Source organism: Typha latifolia, chromosome 3 (assembly GCF_019914945.1).
Source record: "Typha latifolia isolate L0001 chromosome 3, TyphaL0001v2, whole genome shotgun sequence".
Taxonomy (NCBI): Eukaryota; Viridiplantae; Streptophyta; class Magnoliopsida; order Poales; family Typhaceae; genus Typha; species Typha latifolia.
In genome coordinates this window covers 1,075,065-1,096,275 of record NC_133088.1, presented here as the reverse complement: position 1 = coordinate 1,096,275, position 21,211 = coordinate 1,075,065, and the positions used below count along the sequence as shown (strand labels likewise).

General features: G+C 34.9%; 1 protein-coding gene and 1 long non-coding RNA gene across 2 annotated transcripts; both read left to right on the top strand.

Annotated features, from left to right (window-relative positions):
- The first annotated feature begins 2,311 nt into the window (after positions 1–2,311).
- LOC140784674 (MADS-box transcription factor 14-like) lies at positions 2,312–21,164 on the top strand. Its single transcript, XM_073132198.1, has 8 exons — positions 2,312–2,633; positions 13,137–13,215; positions 19,168–19,232; positions 19,303–19,402; positions 19,931–19,972; positions 20,333–20,374; positions 20,475–20,593; positions 20,756–21,164. Exons 1-8 carry the CDS (start codon positions 2,449–2,451, stop codon positions 20,859–20,861), a joined length of 738 nt encoding a protein of 245 aa, XP_072988299.1. The 5' UTR covers positions 2,312–2,448; the 3' UTR covers positions 20,862–21,164.
- Positions 2,640–9,425, top strand: LOC140784677 (uncharacterized). Its single transcript, XR_012108301.1, has 2 exons — positions 2,640–3,000; positions 3,092–9,425. It is a non-coding gene; the product is annotated as an uncharacterized lncRNA (long non-coding RNA).
- Positions 21,165–21,211: the final 47 nt, after the last annotated feature.

Below are 21,211 nucleotides of genomic sequence, written 5' to 3'. Positions count from 1 at the left end.
TGTCTCTCACTATCTATATCTTATATCTAATAATAATGTTTGATGTGAGAATCTCAGCTTTCTCTTTCTAAGTGGGAAACAAGACATATATACTTTAATTAAAGGAGTCCTGGCATGAAACAAGACAGATATATACCTTAATTAAAGGAGTCCTGGCATACAAGATCAAAGCATAGTATTTGATTCTCCTGAGAGTTTGGGCTCCCAGAATATATAGAACTTTTCCTTGTTTCAGAAACGACCCTGATATGCCTTGGTTTCCCATAAATTACTTGCTGTTTCTTCCAAGTGGAAAAGAACACTTTCTGTAAAGATATGACATCCAAACCACCATCCATCATATCTTGCAATATGCCTCAGGTTAGAGTGACAAGGAATGGATTTAGAACCACACAAAACCCATGACAACTCTATCAGATTGAAGGAGCTAGCACTGGCCATCTTGTCCAAATTAAAAGCCTTGTTCCCAGCCTAGTGCTCTTTGGTGCAGTAGAAGATTATTAGGTTCCAAGGAACGACATGTCAGTTCCACTGTTTGCATTACATGGCCCACTCTACCTCCATTATAATTATATATATATATATATATATATATATATAACCTAATTGATATCATTTACACGCAAAGTAGAATCACGTAAATGCCCTCCCACATGGTCGATGTTCTCTTTTTTCCCTCCTTCCAGAATTTGAGGAGCGGTTTTAATGGAATGACGTCGACTTGGCCTCGGTGCTTTGCCTGTCAGTCACTGTCATACTTCGATGGATCGATCGATCTCTTATCTTATTTAGGAGAGCAAACAATGGATGCCACGTGTCTGTTCACCTTGTAGACTCCGGGACTGGGGGTTAGGAATTCAGGATATTTATGGTCATTACAGTTGGTTGTTCGTTTTGGTATTTGCTTGGTATAGAGCTACTTGTCGTTCTAACCACAGGCAGAGGACTATAAATAACTCAAAAATAGCACCCTTTCCTTCAAGATTATTATCATTATTTCTTCCTATTTTAGATTAGAATATATTATTCTAGATTAGAAAGTAAAAATAAAATGAAATGATCTCTGCTCTAAATTAAAAATACTCATAAGTCTAATTTTATCTTTTATTTAAAAATCATCTCTTCTTTCTTGTCCTATTCACTTATCTCATTTCACAAACCAAAATTTTTGACTCAGTTTTCTCGTCCAATTTGCTAAAAGTTTTTTCTCATCTATATCATCGCTCCTATTATCTACATATCTCATTGCATACGCAAAATAATTTAATTTAAATTTGTATGTCAAATCAAAAGCATTTGAGTTATTTTTAACGTCTAATCACTTCATGAATATTAATATACTGCTATTTAAGTTAAAAGTAAATATTAGAATAGCCTACCTTAGATTAGAGTTACAATTTTAGGAGTTCTCTTAACCTCGAAGCAAATGATCCCCTAGTAGTACTCGGAAAGAGCACCGTATAAGAGGATGGTAATCATTATTAAGAGCATAGTTATTTTATAATTCTTTTTTTATGTGTTTGATGCACTGTCTACTGTCGTGTATCCAATAATGTGCCTAGATTAACTATCTACAGAACTTTCACTCGTATATAAATTATTCAACTTATAAATGACTTTATTTAGATTACAAATGAGTTTATTTATATTATAAATATATTATTCGGGTTTGTAATTGAATGATCGTATCATAAATGAATTGATGAGTCTAATCACAAACAGATTAAATAAGTTAAGATAATAAAAATAAATAGGATATATTTAATAATTATATATCCAATTTATAATTCGAGAAACATGGATAAGTATTTGAAAGCTTTTTAGACCTGCAGTACAAAATGTCTACAAAGGAGTGAAGGCTGAGTTCCAGGTACACCCTCTCTCATACGAGGGGCCCCACTTTGGTTTAATAATTTCACTAGTGCTCCTCGTCGTCTCACTCTCCCACAGTCCTCTCTCCTTTTCCCAACCGGACTTAAGCAGCCCCACCCACAGGCCACAACGATAAATGTGGGCCCATATGACATATAGTGGCGCTCACGTAATATTCCATCAAATTCGATGGCAAAACCTAATTGACGACCTCAGCCGTCACGAGTATGAACTTTATAGATTTTTTTTAAAAAAAAAAGAAATTCCATCGTCGGTCGCTTTTCTTTAGCGAGTCCGTACGGTAAAACACGGCAGTGTAAGGAGTTCGACCAATGGGGCCTCGACAGCAGTGGTGTCCCTGAAACCATCCCGGTTTTCCAAAACCGCCTTTCACATCCCATCCCTTTTAAATAGACCAGACCTCTCCCCACCTCCTTTCTCCCCGGCCCCCATCCCCACCCCATCCCCACCCACCATGCTACATCTTCTATTCCTTATCGGCTCTTCTTTCTTCTTCATCCTCCACTCTCTCTCATAGGGGGTTAGGGTTTTGGGATCGGGCGAGGACGGCGAGAGATGGGGCGCGGAAGGGTACAGCTGAAGCGGATCGAGAACAAGATCAATCGCCAGGTTACGTTCTCGAAGCGGAGATCGGGGCTTCTCAAGAAGGCGCATGAGATCTCCGTGTTGTGCGACGCCGAGGTCGCCCTCATCGTCTTCTCCACCAGGGGGAAGCTCTACGAGTACGCCACGGAGTCCAGGTCTTCTCCTTACCCTCTTCTTGCACCCTTTTTTTTCTTGCTTTTTCTTGGAAGCTAGGGTTTGCGATGCTTTTTCTGGTAATGAGTTGTTTGTTTCTTTATTGAGATGGATTCTGTTTCTTGTTTGTGTTTGGATGGGGAGGTGTGAGATGGCAGTCAAGGGGTTTGTACTGCTTTTTTTAGCAACGCAGGTCTTTTCCGTAATTAGATCAGAACGCTTTCGCGTATTCAAAAGTTGGTTTTCTTAGGGCAAGATATGGATCGGGAGACAGCTGTCGTTCCTCCTCGCTGCCTTCTACGTTTAATCAACAAGATATGGATCTCTTCCTCGTTTGTCTTTGTTCCTGCCCCAAGAAACCTTAAGAAGGTGTCCTTTTACTGCTCTTTTAGGCTTTTCCGTGATTATGGCGAGTTCTTCTTGCAGTAATCATGCAGATCTTTTTTCATGTTTGGTTTAGGCTGGACCGCTGGAGTGGCACTTCCTTTTTTTTAGCAACGCAAATCTTGTGCGTGGTTGGGTTAGAAAGCGATTCAGATTTTAACAGTTTCTTTTCTTAGGGCAACATACTTGATATGATTCTCCTTTTGTCTACTCAGATCTCGTTCCTCCTCCAAGATGTCATCCAAACATACGTTTTTTCCCCATATCTGCTTAGGTTTTTCTTTGAATATAGGGGTTCTAGTTACAGTTGTCGTTCATATCTGGTGCTATTACAGTACGTTAAGGAGAAACTTGTGGGGTTGTTTCTTTAATCTCTCTCCAAATCAGATGTCATTGGAGCAGAATCCTTGCAAGGTCCTAAAGCTGAGGTGCTAATCACATCACATCGTTTTCTTTTATTCCTTAGGTTATACACATTTTTTACTTCTTGACCACTATGTACTTCTCCGCTTTGTTTACCCTGTTGATAAAATAATCTCGATCCTTAAATGGAACCATAATGTACTCTTCCGTACATTTCGTATATTGATTAACTGTCACCTGCATTTTCTTGATAATTATTAGGTCGTGCATTACTTTCAAAGTAATAGGCATGAACAATATTTTTGCTTTTCTAGAACAGTGTCTTTCCTCCCTAGATGATTAATTGTGCTAATCAGATCACTACTTTTGATTGTTTTCAATATATTTTCCTTGGATTATACTCATTTGATCCATCATTAATCGTTTTCATCATATTCTTGTTAATCTTCACGATCAAATGATCTTGGCTGTAACCGTGACCTACTTTTGTACATGGGTTACATCTATACATAGGGAAGATGTTAATACCCTTTTAGGCTTTCATAAGATTGTTAAATTAAAATTTAACCGTACATGGTACAAAATATCTTCAAAAATGGAGTGATGCCTTAAATCCATAAGCCTTGATATTATATTCTTTTACTTATATCTCTCTTGCTTGAGCTTGAAAGCTTTAACGTAGATACTTTTAGTCTAAATATTGCTGATTAACTGCGCTCATCTACTTTTACTTCCATCAGATAATGGTCTTGTAGTATTTTCTATCTACTTCTAATTGCGTCAGATTGCTCCTTTTTTTCCTATCTACTTTTACACTAAAAAGTTAAGGAATAGAAAGTGGATAACATAATTGGAGGCATATATATTGTTGTTGTACTAATTTGTATAAGGAAAGAGAGGAAATCGAACACTGGATTTAGTAGAGATTGTAAAATCTGATAGAATGAAATTAAGGCTAAGTAAGAATGACATTTATTTGAACGAAGTGCACTTGATCTATCACGAGAGACAAACCAATGTTGTTATGCTTGGACAAGTGAATATAAAATCAAGTAAGATCATTAAACTGTTGAGAGGTTGACTAAAGTGTTAAGTATGCAGACAATATCAAAGAGAAATAATCTATGCTATTGAGAAATGCAAGAAGATGCAAGAGGAAATAGAGGCATATGAGTTGTAAAGGGAAAGATGTGGAAGTGGTGGTGAAGTTGGATAACATTTATTGAAGAGAATTAGATTCGAGATGTAGATCAAGAAATGACATAGTCAAACGGAAGGAAGAGGGGAAAATAAAAAACTCAAATTTTCAGGGAGGCACAGTGTTATGATAAAGGAATAGCAAAAGATAAATGAATATTCAGTGAGTTCTAAGAATGCGTACTCAAATGAGGACAATAGAGTTGTGGTGATGAAGGTATTATGTGAGGAAAATTGGTGACATGGCCATCCCACCTGGATTCCCTGTTATTGAAGAGACATAAATAGAACCTGGCCCTTTTCAACATGGCCATCCCACCTGGATGAAGAAATAATGAAGTTCTATGATATTTTTTTCCTGAAGGTCTCTTTAATGAAGACTAGTTGTATAATCAGAATTTTACAAGTTATTCTGAGATCTTTCAAAATTCCAATGAGATTTGTTCAGATGATAGAGGAATTCAGACATTTATGTCTGTTCAATGGCACTTTTTAAAGTTGTAATGAATTCCTATCTGTAGTAAGTTAACCTTTATTATTGTCTTATCGTCGACGTTTATCTGTTAGTGCTCGCATGGGATTATCAGGTCAACCAAAATAATAGGCATGAACAATATCGTTTTCTCTCTAGAACAATATATTTCTCTTATTAGGTCAACCAAAGTACTAGGCATGAACAGTATCTTTGCATCATGATGAAGTTATGCCGATCAAGGTGTAATGGGAAGAAAATTTATTTACATGTCATGCAACCTGGAATTCCCTTTTACTGAAGAAAGTTATATTTAGAACACCTTTCACGTGGATCCAGAAAAAGCTGAGCGTGATGAAGATTAATGAAGGCTGTATCATTACTTTTAAGGGTTATTTAATCAAGATTTGTTATGTACTAAGAGTTCTACAGATGATTCCAGTACCATTTTTATGTCCTTTGAGTGTGATAAAGATTAGTGAAGGTCCTATGATTATTTAGGCTTGTTTAATCAAGAATTGTTATGTACTAAGAATTTTACAGGTTACTCCAGTATCTTTTTTAGTGACAAATTTGATTTGAAGAGCAAGATAGAGGAATTCAGACCTTCATGTCTGTTCTAAGCAGTTCTAAATTATAATGAATTCCTAGCTGTAGTATGCTAATCTTTCATTCTAACCCTTTTTGAATTTTTCATTGTTGTTTACCTTGTTCATCACTTCAATCAATTAGCTTGGAGGAAACTATGATTCATAACTTTGGGATTGCTTGAGATTTGTCAAATCAAAAGTTAAATTTAAGGAGGAAATACTTCTTTGAAGCAAGAAGTAACTATGCCATAAACCATGAGAAGTGAGGCTTAAATTTTATACTTACATCTTTCTTTGCATGAATACCTTGTCTTAGATCCATTTTTGTTCCAAACAATCATCAATTGTTTGTTTATTCACTAATATGTCTTAGATTATTTTTTGCCCTATGGACAAATCTTCGTGTTTTACCTGCTGTTCTTTTATTAGCATCCTGTACATCTTTCTTTCTTTGGCGATGTTGTTGGCGGAGAGTTTAGTCATATCTTTACATGGGATATCTTTTAGCTTGATCACATTGTTTTTGTTAGAAATTAATGCACTTCCGTTGTCATGTCAATAGAAACTTTTCTAATTATTTATTAAGTGCAAGAGAAACCCCTAATAGTTTCCTTGTAAAAGAGAAACTCACTAGTTATTGTCAAGTTAATTAGGTCAGTGGAGTTACTAGTTAGAGTCTATAAAAGCAAGGATTCTCGTATTTGTAAATAGAGCCAAATAAAGCCAAATCATCCAATACAAAGTTTTATGAAAGGCTTCTCTTACGTCTCTTATTCATTTCTTCTCTATCCCTTCGACCAATCCACCTATATCCAAGAATTTCAATCCAATTATCACCAAATTGGTATCGGAGCCCAGATTCCTAGCAAACATTCTTTATTTTTGAGGAAAAAGCAAAGGAACTATGACGTCCATTGTAGGCGGTAACCAACGTCTTACACAATCCACTCTTTCCATATTTGGTGGAGAAAATTATGATTTTTGGAAGATCAAGATGAGAACCTTACTACTGTTTCAAGGTCTACGGAGTAGTGGAAGTTGGCTACACAAAGCTTGAAGATAAGAGCCAACTCACAAACTCCGATAATGATAGTTAACGCAAGTAGGATGAAGGATGCAATGACAATATTCCCGAGGATTATTGGAGCCTTGAAAGCAAGGTAAGTATGGGATATCCTCATAGAGGAATTCTAAGGCAATAGGTATTAAATTCTAAACTTTGAGCAGATAATTGGAAAATTTGAAAAATGAAAGATACAGATTTATAGAAATTGTCAATCAGATGAAGTGTTATGGAGAAAAAGGTACTGATAAAAAGATAGTAAAGAAATTTTTTGATTAACCTACTGGAGAAATATATGATTATATAATTGCTGCTATAGAGGAGGCTAAAGATTATTCTTCTTTATCGGTTCAAGAATTAATGAGTTCTCTACTTCCTCATGAGCATAGAAATTGAGCAATACTGACTATCCTATTGAAAGCGCATTCCATTCAAAAGTGTCTTTCAGATCTCAAAATTTTCAGAAAAAAGGAGGCACAAAAAAAAGGAGAAGATCAAGACTAAGGAAAAAAGATAGAAGTAAAGGTATGACTCTGAAAAAAAGTTGTTGCAAAATTTGCAAGAAATCAAATCCTACTATTTCTAATTGCCAGCTTCGGAAAAAGCAGTGTTATAACTACAAATAATATGGTCATATAGAGAAATTGTAGTATTTGGTATTTTATGCATGGCAGTCTGCCTTACAGGAAAGAAAAGGTATTTGGTATCTTGATATTTGCTGTAGTATCATATGTCAAGAGATGAAAAGATTTTTCTTGGCATGGATACTTTGGTAAATTTAAAGGCTCGCATAGGAAACAGTTCAATAGTGCAAACAAAGAAAGGAGTAATATATATAAGAGATGTCTTACTCGTGTTGGACATAGCACAAAATTTGTTATGTGCCGGAAATTGGCTCGTAATGGCTATAATGTCCATTTTGAAAATAATGCTTGTATTTGTCCTCAAAGTTCTAAGAAGTGAGTAAGGTGGTGAATATACAACAAATTTTGTGAAGATGTGGGTAACATTTAGACCACAACAGAATGGTGTTGTAGAAAGAATGAACAGAACAATTGTTGAAATAGGAAGAACAATGCTGAAGGAGAAAGGGATGCCTAATGATTGTTGGTACAGGCTGTGTATCTATAGCCGGGTATGTTATGAATAGATGTTCTTACAACACCAGTGGCAGATATATCTCCAATAGAAGCCTGGTCTAGAATAAAACCCTTGTTTTATCATTTAAAGCTTTTGGATGTTTGTGCTATCAGATAGCATTAGTACCAAGGGATACAAACTTTTTCATATTGAAAGCAAGAAGCCAATTGTGAATCTAGAGGAAGTAAAACCTTTCAAGGTTCAAGAAGATGAAGAGGAAGAGCCACAGACTTCTCCACAATCATCTAACGAATGTAAGAAGCTTGAGAGATATTTATGAATCACGTAATTTTTGTGTTGCAGTGCTTGAAAGCTTTGAAGAAGTAGAAAAAAGAAGAGAAGAATAACGCATGAGTGTTAGTTGGTCGTCCCAAAGATAAAGAATTAATTAGAGTCAAATTGATTTATAAAATAAAGCTCAATCCTTATGGAAGTGTCCAAAAGCATAAGTATCAACTTTTGGAAGCTTTTGGTCCAGTTGCAAGATTGAAAACTCTTAGAACATTGATTTCTCTTGTTGTATAAAAGAAATGAGATATTTATCAATTTGATGTGTATTCAGACTTTTTGAATAGAATTCTAGAAGAAGACATTTATGTAAAGCAACCTCAAGCTTCTTAACTGAAGGAGCCGAGGATAACATCTACAAATCGAAGAAGACATTGTATTGGTCAAAAGTGAACAAACTCTATACAATAAGATTGAAGATAATAATATTCTTATTACTCGGGCTATTACACTATGTTTTAGGAATTTAAGTTTCACAAAGTGAAGAAGGAACGTTGGCTTATGCTACTTATGGAATTTTGAGATATTTACAAAGTACTCTTAACAATGGCTTATGCTACAAGTCACTAAATTAGTTGGGTATAAAGATATTGATTGGGCCAAATGCCTTGATGATATGAAGAGCACTTCCGGTTATACTTTTACTCTAGAATCTAGTAAATATTCATGAGTGTCTAAGAAGCAAAAGATTGTGGCGCTTTCATCAGCAAAAGTTGGATATGTAGCATTGGCAAAAGCGGCCTGGCAAGCTATATGGTTAAAAAAGGATACTCGAAGACATTGATAAATACAAGGGAGAATGGTATTATACTGTGACAACAAGTCGACTTTTTTTTATGAGGAAGGATCCAGTTAATCATGATCGAACCAAGCATATAGCAACCATTTGATCAGAGAAGCAGTTGAAAGTCACTGGATCTAGTTGGAATATTACATGAACTGATAATAAATGACTAATATCTTCACCAAAGCACTTGCCAAAGGAAGATTCATCTAGATACAAGAACTCATTGGAGTTGTAAAGAAAATTGCATTACGAGGGAGTGTTAGAAATTAAAGCACTTTAGTTCTCATGTCAAGAGAAACTTCTCTAACTTATTTATTAAGTTCATGAGAAACATATGTAAGAGCAATGTAATAGTTACTAGTAAGAGAAACTCATGAGTAATTGTAAGTTAATATGGGTAGTGGAGTTACTAGTTAGAGAGCCTATAAAAACAAGGCTTCTTGTATTTGTAAATCACATCAAATAAAGCCAAATCATCTAAAGCAAAGTTTTCTTAAAGGCTTTTCTGAAGTCTCTTCTTCATTTCTTGTCTATCCCTTCTATTGATTCTCATATATCCAAATCTTTCAATCCAAATATCAACAATATTTAGATCCATGACTCAGTGATTTATTTAACTCAAATGTGTTCTTGTAGATCATTTTTTCATTAATAGGATATTCTTTCTTCTTCTTTGAATTCCGCATCATTCTTTCTAGCACCATCCTCTACATTCCATCCTTTGCTTAGATGTTTAGCTTGGGTAATATACCATAATTGTTTAGCTTGTGAGATGACAATTATTTCTGACAGCAAATCTAGAAATAAAATTCAAGTGGTTTCTTTACTTTATCCATGGAGTTTCTCGATCGATATATACTTTTATAAAAGTCCATTGCAAATGATATATTTAAGAGGAGTTAAAAATGAAGACAAGTGTTGACTATTTGGCAAGGGATAGTTGAGATGAAATTGAGGTTATCTATTTGCTACTTGGGACCCTATTCTTCTTTTTTTTTTGGGAAAAAGTGCTTCTCGGATTGGAAATGATACATTTAAAAGATACAAACATTGGTTATATTAGTAAATGGTGGAAACTTATAAGTTCATCCAGCAACTAGAGAGACCGAGCAATTGAGAATGTGTGGGATAACAATGTTACCCTTAAAGAGGTTTGGGATGAAACTCTTCAGTATAGAAGACAGTTAACTAAGCAATTGAGGAAGGATGAGCAAGAGATGAAGACATTGGTTGAGACCAGTGTGGTTGTGGGTTATCCAATCAACTGGATACTCCACGGTGGCGGTTTAATAACGATGGGATATTCACTATGCGATCCTTATATAAGTTTCTAATCAATTGGGGTGTTATGCCTTGAAGACTTCCTAAGATTTGGAAATTGAAGGTTCCTTTGAAAGTGAGGGCACTTATGTGGCTGATGTATTAAAACAGAATTCTTACTAGAGATAACATGCTAGAAAGAGGAATATCGACATGTGAAGAAGTTGTTACACAAGATTAGCTTGATAAATGGAATCGCAATATTTTCCTAAGATGTGAAAGATTGGTTCGTGGGAGAGGAAAAGTTGCTAAAGAAAACCTCTTAAATTGTTATTACTCTGAATTGCTGCTATGATTTCGAGTGTTTGGTTTGAAAGAAATAATAGAATCTTTAATGATAATGTCAAAAGCTGGGATATGTTACACCATAAAATAATGGGTCTGTTCTTGCAATGAGTAGACTGACAAGGGAGAATGTTGCTAAGAAGATCAAGAAGTTTGCTATGGGAGTAGTGGCGAACCAAGAATACGACGAATGAAGATTAGGAGACTTGTTCACTAGCTAGAGGTCATTCTATTGTATCTTTAAACACTTTTAATTTTGCTTACCAATTTTTTTGCTGGTGATGAACAATTGCTCGGTACATTTGCTAGTAGTTTAGAGCTTGTATTTGTTTAAACAGACCCCTCTGGATTGGAGGTTCTATGTTCACATTTGGTTGTTAACTAGGGGATATGCTGTAGTTGGAATTGGACATGTAGATTGACAGGATGTTTATTGTCTTAGTAAAATAGGGCTTTGATCTCTTGTCGAGAAAAAACAAAAGAGACAGAAATCATGTCGATTATGTTGTTGGGTTTTGTTCTAGGAGTGCAAACACACATATTCGGTTTAGACTGTTTTTTTTTCTAAATAATGATCATGAACAAGAAATTTTTACTATAGAACAACTCAGGAGCTTTAGGAAAACCAAAATCAGAAAGAGGTGATCTCGTACAAGTGGGTCTATATGGAGGTTCCAACATCAGATTAGGAGACATAAATTTATAGGTCAACATGTAGCTATATACTATAATTTGAAAGAAGAGGCCATAGTAAGAAGTTTTTGAGATTGGAAAAATCTAGCCTCCTTTGCTTTGAGATTAGAAAAATCTAGAATTGCTATTCTATATTCTTACTTCTAATATTACACATTTAATATAGAGTAAGTTATTCTATTAATTACTTTTAATTTAAAATAGTGAAGCTATAATTATTTTTAATGTGATATAAAGATGAGATCGTACAAATAAGAAGTGACTAATAACTTAGATGGTGTTGATTTGACATATAAATTTAAATACTGTTGAGAAGTTAACCTCTTTGTACGAGGAGTGCAACCTCAGTCATGTCATACATATGATGATTTGGATCCAACCTTCTTCTTTCATCTTTGAATTGCATTCATCCTTGCCACCACTTTATTGACCACCTTCAGCATCCATAAGACACTACCACCGTTCACCTTTAACCCTAGACTATACCACCATCATTGATTCGCTATTGGGCTTTCTCAACCCATTTATCTTCCCCCATTTCATAGCTATCATTTTCCTTGTTTATCACGTGCATCACCCCTAGCCTAGATCTCCCTACTCATGTCAGCTATGCCCATCTTGTGGATGAGTCTCCTAATTCACCGGGGCATTAAAACCCTAGTTAGGCCTTAGCTCCATAGGTTGTTGCGGGCCAGCCATGGCTTTCACCCATCAAGTCTTATTATATGACTCAAACCCTAATAAAATCTTAGCCCACTTTCATATCAAATTTCAGTCGCAAACTCCACCTCTAAGAGCCTGAACCAGCCTCAAGTTCTAGTTGGACCTGATAGATCCGTGTTAACCTCAAATCCATATCTTTCTCCCTTTTGAGCATTTTTCAAGCCCAATATCTGAGCTCACTCTATAGCCAACTCTTACCAAGATTTAAATCCATCCATGAACCAACTTGCAAGTGTGGACTCACATCAAAAGACCCTAAACACTCAAGCCCTAGGCCCTGATCCGATCTGTAGCCGGTCGACCAACCTAAATCTAAACCCGGGCTTCCTTCATGTTTGAGCCCTAAATCTCATTTCCCTTTAGCCATGGCTTACTTAAACCTTTTCTTGGATTGTCCCACATCTCCTCAATCACTTAGGGCTCACAGATTCACCACCTACAGGACGAGACACTCACCACCATATCAGTCACCTTCCTCTTTGGGCTACTCTAACCTTAGCCGAGTTCCTCTAAGCCTCTAGTCTGCATCAATCAGGTTTGTTGTAAAACAAAAACCTATAGACAATTAGATAGTGTTTGATAATATTTTGGAGAGAATGTTAGATAGCGACGAAGTTCTAGAAATGACATTATTAAATAGAAGGAAGAAAAGGATAAAAGAAGCTATAATAAGTTGTAAGAGATTTCTAAGAGATTGTGGATGAAACGATCCAGCTGTTTGTCGTTCTAGAAAGCACATCAACTCCAATTGAAGATTAAGTTCAGCCGAGAATTTGAATATTCCCCGAATACCAATTGCTGGTAGTCATAGGAAGCCGTAGCATTACCCAAAGTCCGAAGAATCTGAAGTATATCCTATAAGAGAACTTAGAGTAAGAGGTGAAACACTATCTAGTGTAAACGAAGGGACACATAACCAAAGCTGGATTTATTTAAGAATGCAAAAAGTGCCAATCTATGGTACACCGGAGTGTGCCACAACAGACCGGATGAGGAACATTAAGAAGAAGAAAAAGGAATATTTAATAGTATAATGTCTATTCTGATAATTCTCAAGTTTCACTTGTTACTACTAGGAAAAAGGAAAGGAATAATCAATGCGATTTAGTTGCATTGTTGATACTTTGATTCTCAAACTGTTCTCTCCTGATGGCCCAACTATAAACTAATGATATATTTCATCTTCTTCTTTTTCTATAGCATGGAAAAGATTCTTGAACGATATGAGCGTTATTCATATGCTGAAAAGGCGCTTGTGTCAACGGATCCCGAATCTCAGGTACATCCACTCCAATGTTATATTCTGCTACGCCTTTTGGAGTTGGTTATGCTTATAAACAGATTATTTCAGTAAATAGTGGCTGCCGTAAATGTTGATAACAGGTTCTTTGCGGTTTAATTTACGGCTTTTTGAAATACTTGTCATCGTTCGCTCATTAATATTTATAGATATCGCTTCTCAATTTAGTGATGTTTTGGTGATAGTTTTCCTTTCTTCTTCAAAATTGTATATGCTCGCGCATGATTTGATTAAGCCTATACGGGACTATTTGTCTGAGTAAAAGAACACTACCTGGATGTATTTTAGGCAAGGTATAAGTGAAAAATAATGATAATTAGACAGATCCAATTTGTTTGTCCTTTTATCAGAGAGTAGTAAATTCCTACCATTATCCCATAAATCTGCTAATGACAGGAGCCATAGTCCCTAGAAAACCGGCATAACAATTAAGATTTTCTATATGCTCAAAATCACACAACTGTGAATAAAGGCAAGACGGAGAAAAATAATGGCATAACAATTCAGATATATAAATCCAAAATATAAAGTCTTGTATAGAGAAACTAAACTTACAAAACAATGCTCACAAGTGATGCAAATGGTATAAGACCACTTCTCAAATAAAGTGGTGCTTTAATTTAGTGTGCTTTGTTTTTGCATAAAAAATTGAATTTGTCAATTATCTCAATTAATCTTCACTCGATAGTCAATCTTGTTTTAATATGCAACCATCCATGTTCTTATCCCCTTTATACTCCGTCTTCATGCCAAAGAACACAACAATATCTTATTTTTTGCTTCACCATGATAGACATGATGAATCCAAGCCAAAAAACATAATCGGATTTTGTCTTTGTCAAGCACTAGAGAGCAATTCACAAACCTAAGAATTCTCTTGGCCACATCTAAATAACGCTTGCTAGGCATTTACATATGATGGTTCACTACTCAAACTAAAATTATAAAATTTGGTCTTATAATTGTGAGATACAGTAAGCTACCTACAACCTAAGAATCTGAAAAAGTCTTAAATCTTCAAGAGCTTCCCCATTGTCTTTCCTCAATTTGGCATCCACATTCATGAGCATAGAAAATGATTTACTTCTTTGCAACCCAAATTTCTCAATAAGTTTTGATGCATAGTCCTTTTAAGAAATAAAAATGCCTTCAACACTTGTCTCCCTTAAATTCTTCATTTCAAGCCAGATAGCAAGCTCATCACAAAGCTTCCTAATCTTCTTATCATCACATATAGTAAAACAATGATATACATACCCTAATGATTCTTCATCAAAAAGCTTGGATCAAAATTTAAAATATGAACATAAAAAAATTAGAAGGTATTAAGCAATTTTACTAGACCAAGCTTTAGGTGCTTGCTTTAGCCCATATATCGTCTTCTTCAATTTGCATACATGGTTTAGACAAGTCTTCAAAATAAAACCCAAAGGTTGGCATACATAGATTTTCATGTCCATCTCACCTTATAAGAAGATATTCATGACATCAAATTATCACATCTTCACTATTAATAAGTTGAGATTCGAACTGATGTCATCTTAGCCACCAGAGTAAGATCCTCAAAAAAACTAGGTACCAAAAATCCATTAGCCTTTTTTTTTATTTTGTATGGTAAGCACTAAATCCCAAGTTTCATTCTTTCTAAATGCACTAAATTCTTCTTCCATAAAATTCCTCTATACATAAACTGCTTTTGCATGATCATATCACAAGGGTTCATCTGCATCAGGGCCCATAAAGAAGCATGAAATGATATCTGTCACGATCCTAAATCGTAATCATGACTGACCATATACCTCAATATACTTGAGATACATGACAACAAATTTTCTAAATCCACAATAACAAAAATTAACATGAAAATTTAACTCTAAATAAATATACCCAATAAGAATGAAATGACCAAATTCACCACTATTGAGTCTCCAACCAAACTGAAATAATAGATAGTTTTGAACATATTAATGCAACTGAAAGATAAGAAGTCTAAATTCTAAGTGGAGGTACGGCTCTAGTGCATCTTACTTATTTGTCATGTTGACCATTACCTAAAATATTATTAGAGAGATCTCATGAGTCAAAATTTACATTCCAGTGAGTAGAATCAACTCAAAATCCAAATAAATTCAAAATTCAAATACATGATTTTAAAATAAATAACCAAATCCAACAAAATAAAATAACAATTTTGCTAATCATAGTTACAACTTTAATTTGATCTAAACATATCGAATTTTTCTTAATATTAATAAAATCATGTCTCAATTAGGTCTATGTGCTATGGATCCTCAGTGCTTTTCCGCTTAGCTAATCTGGTTATGGTTACCAGGAGATGTCATTATGTGATATTAGAGAGAGATTAGGGTCACTGTAGAAAATATTTCGATCAAACCTAAGAGTTGTCTAAAATTGGACTACTCATTAGACTTTCAGGTAGACTTGAGTCACCATGAATTGTCATTAGCAATGTATGCCTTGATTGCTCTCTAAGTCATATCAATTATTAATTATATTTTTCCACTAATATTCATGGTCAATAAAATTATTGTTCCCACAAAGCATAGCAATGCACTAAGTCATATATTTTACACCCCCAAATTATAATATTTAATTTGCACATAGAAATATAGTATTTAATTTGCACACATAAAGATATATGATAATGTAAATAGCACGAAGTACAAGATGAATAAAATTGTAAGTGAACCCACTCACTTGAGTCTAGGTGCGACGACTAAATAGTATTTAAAAAAAGGGCGGTCCCCATGGTTGGACAGTACACCACCGCCCCGTAATTCGGTCTAGCGCTCGCATAAGATGGCATGTCGTCATGGCGAGCTACGTGCTCAATAAGGTGGGCTAGTTGTTCAGCCTGCCAACCTGCCTTATCGAGTTACAAACAGTATTATAGGGTCGAATTATTACCCAAAAGCTCTCTTCTCTCTCACATTGTTCTCTCACGAAACCCTAAACCTCCGATCCTCTTCCGCTCTCCCTTCCACGACCGACGGCAGCAATCGACGAGGCAGCTAAAGCAGCGGCTGGCAGCATCATGCGACAACAACAAGAAGCGGCAACGTGCAGCGACAAAGTTATGATCCTGTCCTCTTTCCCTCTCTCTTTCACTCCCTCCCTCATAGTGAGACCTCTTAGTAAGACAGCTCGAAGGTCCTTTTTTTCATTTGTAATCAGTTAATCAATTAATCGGTTAAAAAATTAACTGTATTAATTATATGTTGAAGAATAAATGCTTGTAAATTAGTAACTAAATTATCTAGTAATCACTTAATTCGTTGAAATGTTTTAATCTGTTAATCACTTAGTAGTTAGTCTATTAATTTGTTAATTATTAATTACTTGGTTAGTGATTACTAATCTATACAGTTAACTGTTAGTGATTATTGACTAATTGTGACTCTGTGAATTACTAAATTAATTGTTAATGTTAAATTGTTAATTGATAGTTATTTGATATTGCAACATAGTGCGGCATTACAAATTTTATATATGCTATATTAGTATTAAAAATAATAAATAGTTCACATATAGTTTTTTAATTTTTTAATATACCTAAACCACCTTGTCACCCGCCTTAGCACTAGGCAATGGGGTGACCACCCACCATCCATGGCCACTTAAAACAATGTCACTAAAATACTCTACAAGACTAGACGAATTACCACCTTAAATTACATATTTTAATTAATCAATATTTAAGATTTCTAAAATTTAAAACTAATTAAATTGCTAAAATGCTGCACTGCTCTAGATCCACTCACTGCAACAGTAGGCTCCTCGCTAGAGCACGACATTGTGATCTCACGGAGTGAAGGAAGGTTGCCCGGGGTGGCCGTCACCACCGACTCTTTTCTCTATATGGACGATGGCCATGGAGGTTGCTTTCACAACACTCTGAGCCATGAGAGCTCCCATGAAAGGCATCCATGACACAAGGTCGATGGAGCAAAGATTTTAGGGCGTAGAATGACGACGATGCCCAAAATTTAGGCGTTTACAAACTAGCTTATTAAACTCTTATTAAATGCATGGGGTGGGAGAGGACACATCAATGAGTGAAGTTGCATTCTTCGATTGCTTTGATCCATAATATCTCAAGTTCTTCCTATACTCTTGAGTAGATCTTTTTGCATATTGTTCTTTTATAATTTATGTCAATTTAGAGCTTTCTATTGAGGAGCCTGAGCCTCATCTCTCTTGTGGAAGAAGTGGATAAGCTTGGTGTATTGGTAGACAATGGTGTAGAGCTTAATATGAGAACTTAATGAAGCTTCATTTTATCATTATAATAAGAAGATATTTTACCAAACACCATCTCCATAGAAGTGATATCTTACCAAACACATTTCTTCACTTTGGCATCAAATTTTGCATCTAATACCTACACACTTGTGCAACAAACTCAACTGAAAATAAAAAAAATATATGAAAATCAAAAATCAAATTTGGTTGTCTAGCCTAACCTTATAGTGCTGAGATAAATAAATGATGCTCCTTTCTAAGCTCGCAAATAAGTCACTGCTTTGATCGGCTCATTTGAATCCAAACGAGAGATTTTTGCACATAGATTCTTTACTTTAAAAAAGTGTTAGTCCAATGCTCATGCTCCTTGAGTTATATTTGATAGTTTATTATCTAGATATTGCAATCCAGTCTCATTTTTTTTCGTCAATACTTCTTCAAAGGTATTTCAAATATTTTTAGATGTCTTAGCCTCCTGGATTTGATTAAGCATATCTCTATGAATGATTTTGTAAGTGATAAACATTAAACTCTTGCCTGTTTTGAGTTTAAGGGAAGTCTTTAAACTGGTTCAGTAACTAAATATCAAATTATCTTTTTTTCTAATCTAATTCAATACCTACTACCTAAATAAATACTAATATATAAATTATAATATCATTCAAATTGATTATAATTTTATCCTTGACTATTATAAACATAATATAAGCCAGCAAATATACACTTAAGTCTGTAAATAACTATTATAGACACTATATAAGCTAATAAATATGAACTTACGCCTTCAAATATGCACTTAAGCCTGCAAATGACTATTATAAACACTATATAAACTAGCAAATATACACACTTAAACTCGTGAATGACTATTATATACACTATAGCTAGCAAATATGCACTTAAACTCATGAATGAATATTATATACACTATATAAGCCAGCAAATGTACACTTAAGCCCACAAAAGCATATTATAATCTTATAATATACAATTAATATAATATTATATGATTATATTTTAATATAATAATATATTATTATTATATTATGATATGCTCCTGTGATTTCCATGTTAGCTTATATTATTTCTTTCCCATATTTGTTCTCAGGCCGATATTATTGCTCATCAAGGAGTCTCTCTGTAAGCCACTATTCTGGTATCAATGAAGCTTTCTAAGTTGTTGTAATTGATTAACCTCATATATAAAGATAGATGCTCACGTGATGATGAATTTACTCTAAATCTAGTCATGTATGATTGTCTCCATTGAAGAATGGCAAGTCTTTTGTAGGTTTAAAGTTTAGGGTGGTTAACAATGTTCAAGGAGATGAATATTAAATGTATCTTCCCTCTTTAACCTTCTTCCTCGTAATATTAAATGTATCATAAGCCTTCCTGTGGGCTTGCTCTGCAATATGGACGTTACTTACTTTTGCCGAGGCCTTGTACAGTGGAGAATATAAGGTAAAATTGCATGTTGAGTTGTCCTTATGTAAAGATAGCTTCATATGTATTTATGATTTTCTTTAAAATAGTGTCTACAATATTTGAATCAAGAGAGTCGGGCAGCAAATAACCTTGTCTGGCGACTCTAATATAGTTAGCAGATAACTACCGAGTCTAACAATAAATTCTAATATTCTCGCTAACATCAAGAAATGCTTTCAGGGAAGTTGGTGTCATGAATATTCCAAATTGAAGGCCAAGGTCGAGGCCATACAAAAAAGCCAAAGGTAATTGGAATTTGATAAGAAAGCTCATAGAATAAATCTCATCTATGTTGTCTTACTCTAATAATTTCAGGCACCTCATGGGGGAACAACTTGAATCGCTGAATCAAAAAGAACTCCAACAGCTAGAGCGACAGCTCGAAAGTTCGTTGAAACATATAAGATCAAGAAAGGTAACTTTCTTATGCCCTCATCTGAACTGAAATGCTTCTGCGTATATGCAAATTTATATAATAACTATGAAACTTGTTCTCTTGATTATACATTGATGTCAAAAGTAATTAATCTAATAAAGAACAGTTAACTGTTCAATTACTTTAAAAGTTTGAACTATTAGTGAGCGATAATTTTATATTCTAATACTTTAAAAGTTTAGGCTTGAGTATTTTAAGAGAACAAAAAAATATACTTAATTAAATTGGTGGAGGTTTTATATTTTTAATAAACAGATAAATCTATCGGGATTTGAACTCTAAACTCTTAAATAGTTAGAGAATAATATTTGTTTATTTTATATTCTAAGAAAGCAGTGAAAGTTGATGATATTATGGTTTTGAAAGTCACAGACAGAAATTATGCCTTATTTTGTCCTCTTGGGGCTTCATGCAATTATTCTTTTGATCCATGAATTTCCGCTTCCAGAAAGGTTTTAGCAGTTGCTTTGCCTTCAAAACTTAAACATAATTTCGACCTTGGTGCAGGGGCAACTGATGCACGATTCGATCTCAGAACTTCAGAGGAAGGTATAATCGTTGGCCTTTGTTAGACAGAAACATTCTTAAGTTCTTATGTTTGCTGCTCATATCTGGTTAATGTGTGATATATACGTCAGTATCGCAAAAAATCTTGAAGCATCGTCGTCAATTTTTGGTCAAACTTTTTAGTGGTTTAAATTGTCAATCCAGTCAGCGTTATGTTGTCTCTTGTCTTGTTGTTAAGGTATCAAAGTACTGAAGCTAATTGGGAAGCCGTTTTTTTTAAACATGCAAAAGTAAAGGGGAAAGGGAGGAACAACTGACTATTGCAAATGTTTTGACAAAACAGTAATTAGTTATATATGCTACGAATGGACTGTTGATGTCATGCAAATGTTTTGTCTTCAGGAGAAGTCGCTTCAGGAACAAAACAATGCTTTGGAGAAAGAAGTAAGTTTTTTTTTAATTTCTGATATGCTAGTGGATGTCTTATATTTTCTTATAGTTATTTTCTGATATAGAATGTGTTATTTCTTATTGTCTGGTATAGCTCGTGGAGAGGCAGAAGGTTTTGACACAGCAAGCACATTGGGAACGCGCCCAACCAATAAGCTCATCACAGCCGTCTTTCTTTTTGTCAACGGACTCTCTTCCATCCCTAAATATCGGGTACCGTTGATTTTTTTATCATCTTTTTTAAACTTCTGTTTAAGACAGCCTAGTACAGGATTTTATTTATGCCAAAAAATATTAAAGATATTTTACCAATAAATTGGACTTTGATTGTTCATAATGTAGCGTTCTAATTGGTTTTGATGGTATTTGATGCAGTAATTACCAGGGCGCAGGAGCCGAAGAAGTAGAGGCAGTGGCACAGCACCAAGTCCCTATGGGCTTACCACCGTGGATGCTTCACCACTTGAACGGAAAGATGTGATAAAAAAAAAAATCTTTCCGCCTGGATGGAAGCTTAGCTTCCGCCTTTCATATGACCCTGTATATTATTTACGTGTTGTAATATGTCGCCATGGGAATTTATTTGGATTTGTGGATGTTTTGTGTGACCCCGTCGGCTCTGTTGTCGTTATTGTTGTTTATGTATAATGCGTGAATGTAATGTTCTACACTACCTTCCATTTCAATAAAAGCCCTTCTTTTCTGCTTTTGAACGGAAAAGAAGTGCGGCCAAATGTAACACCCGCACTAAGGGTGACTAGACTGGCTATTGGTTGCATTCCAATTTCTGTATCTCTTGATCTGCTGCAGATAAAATTTCCAGGCCCGTTG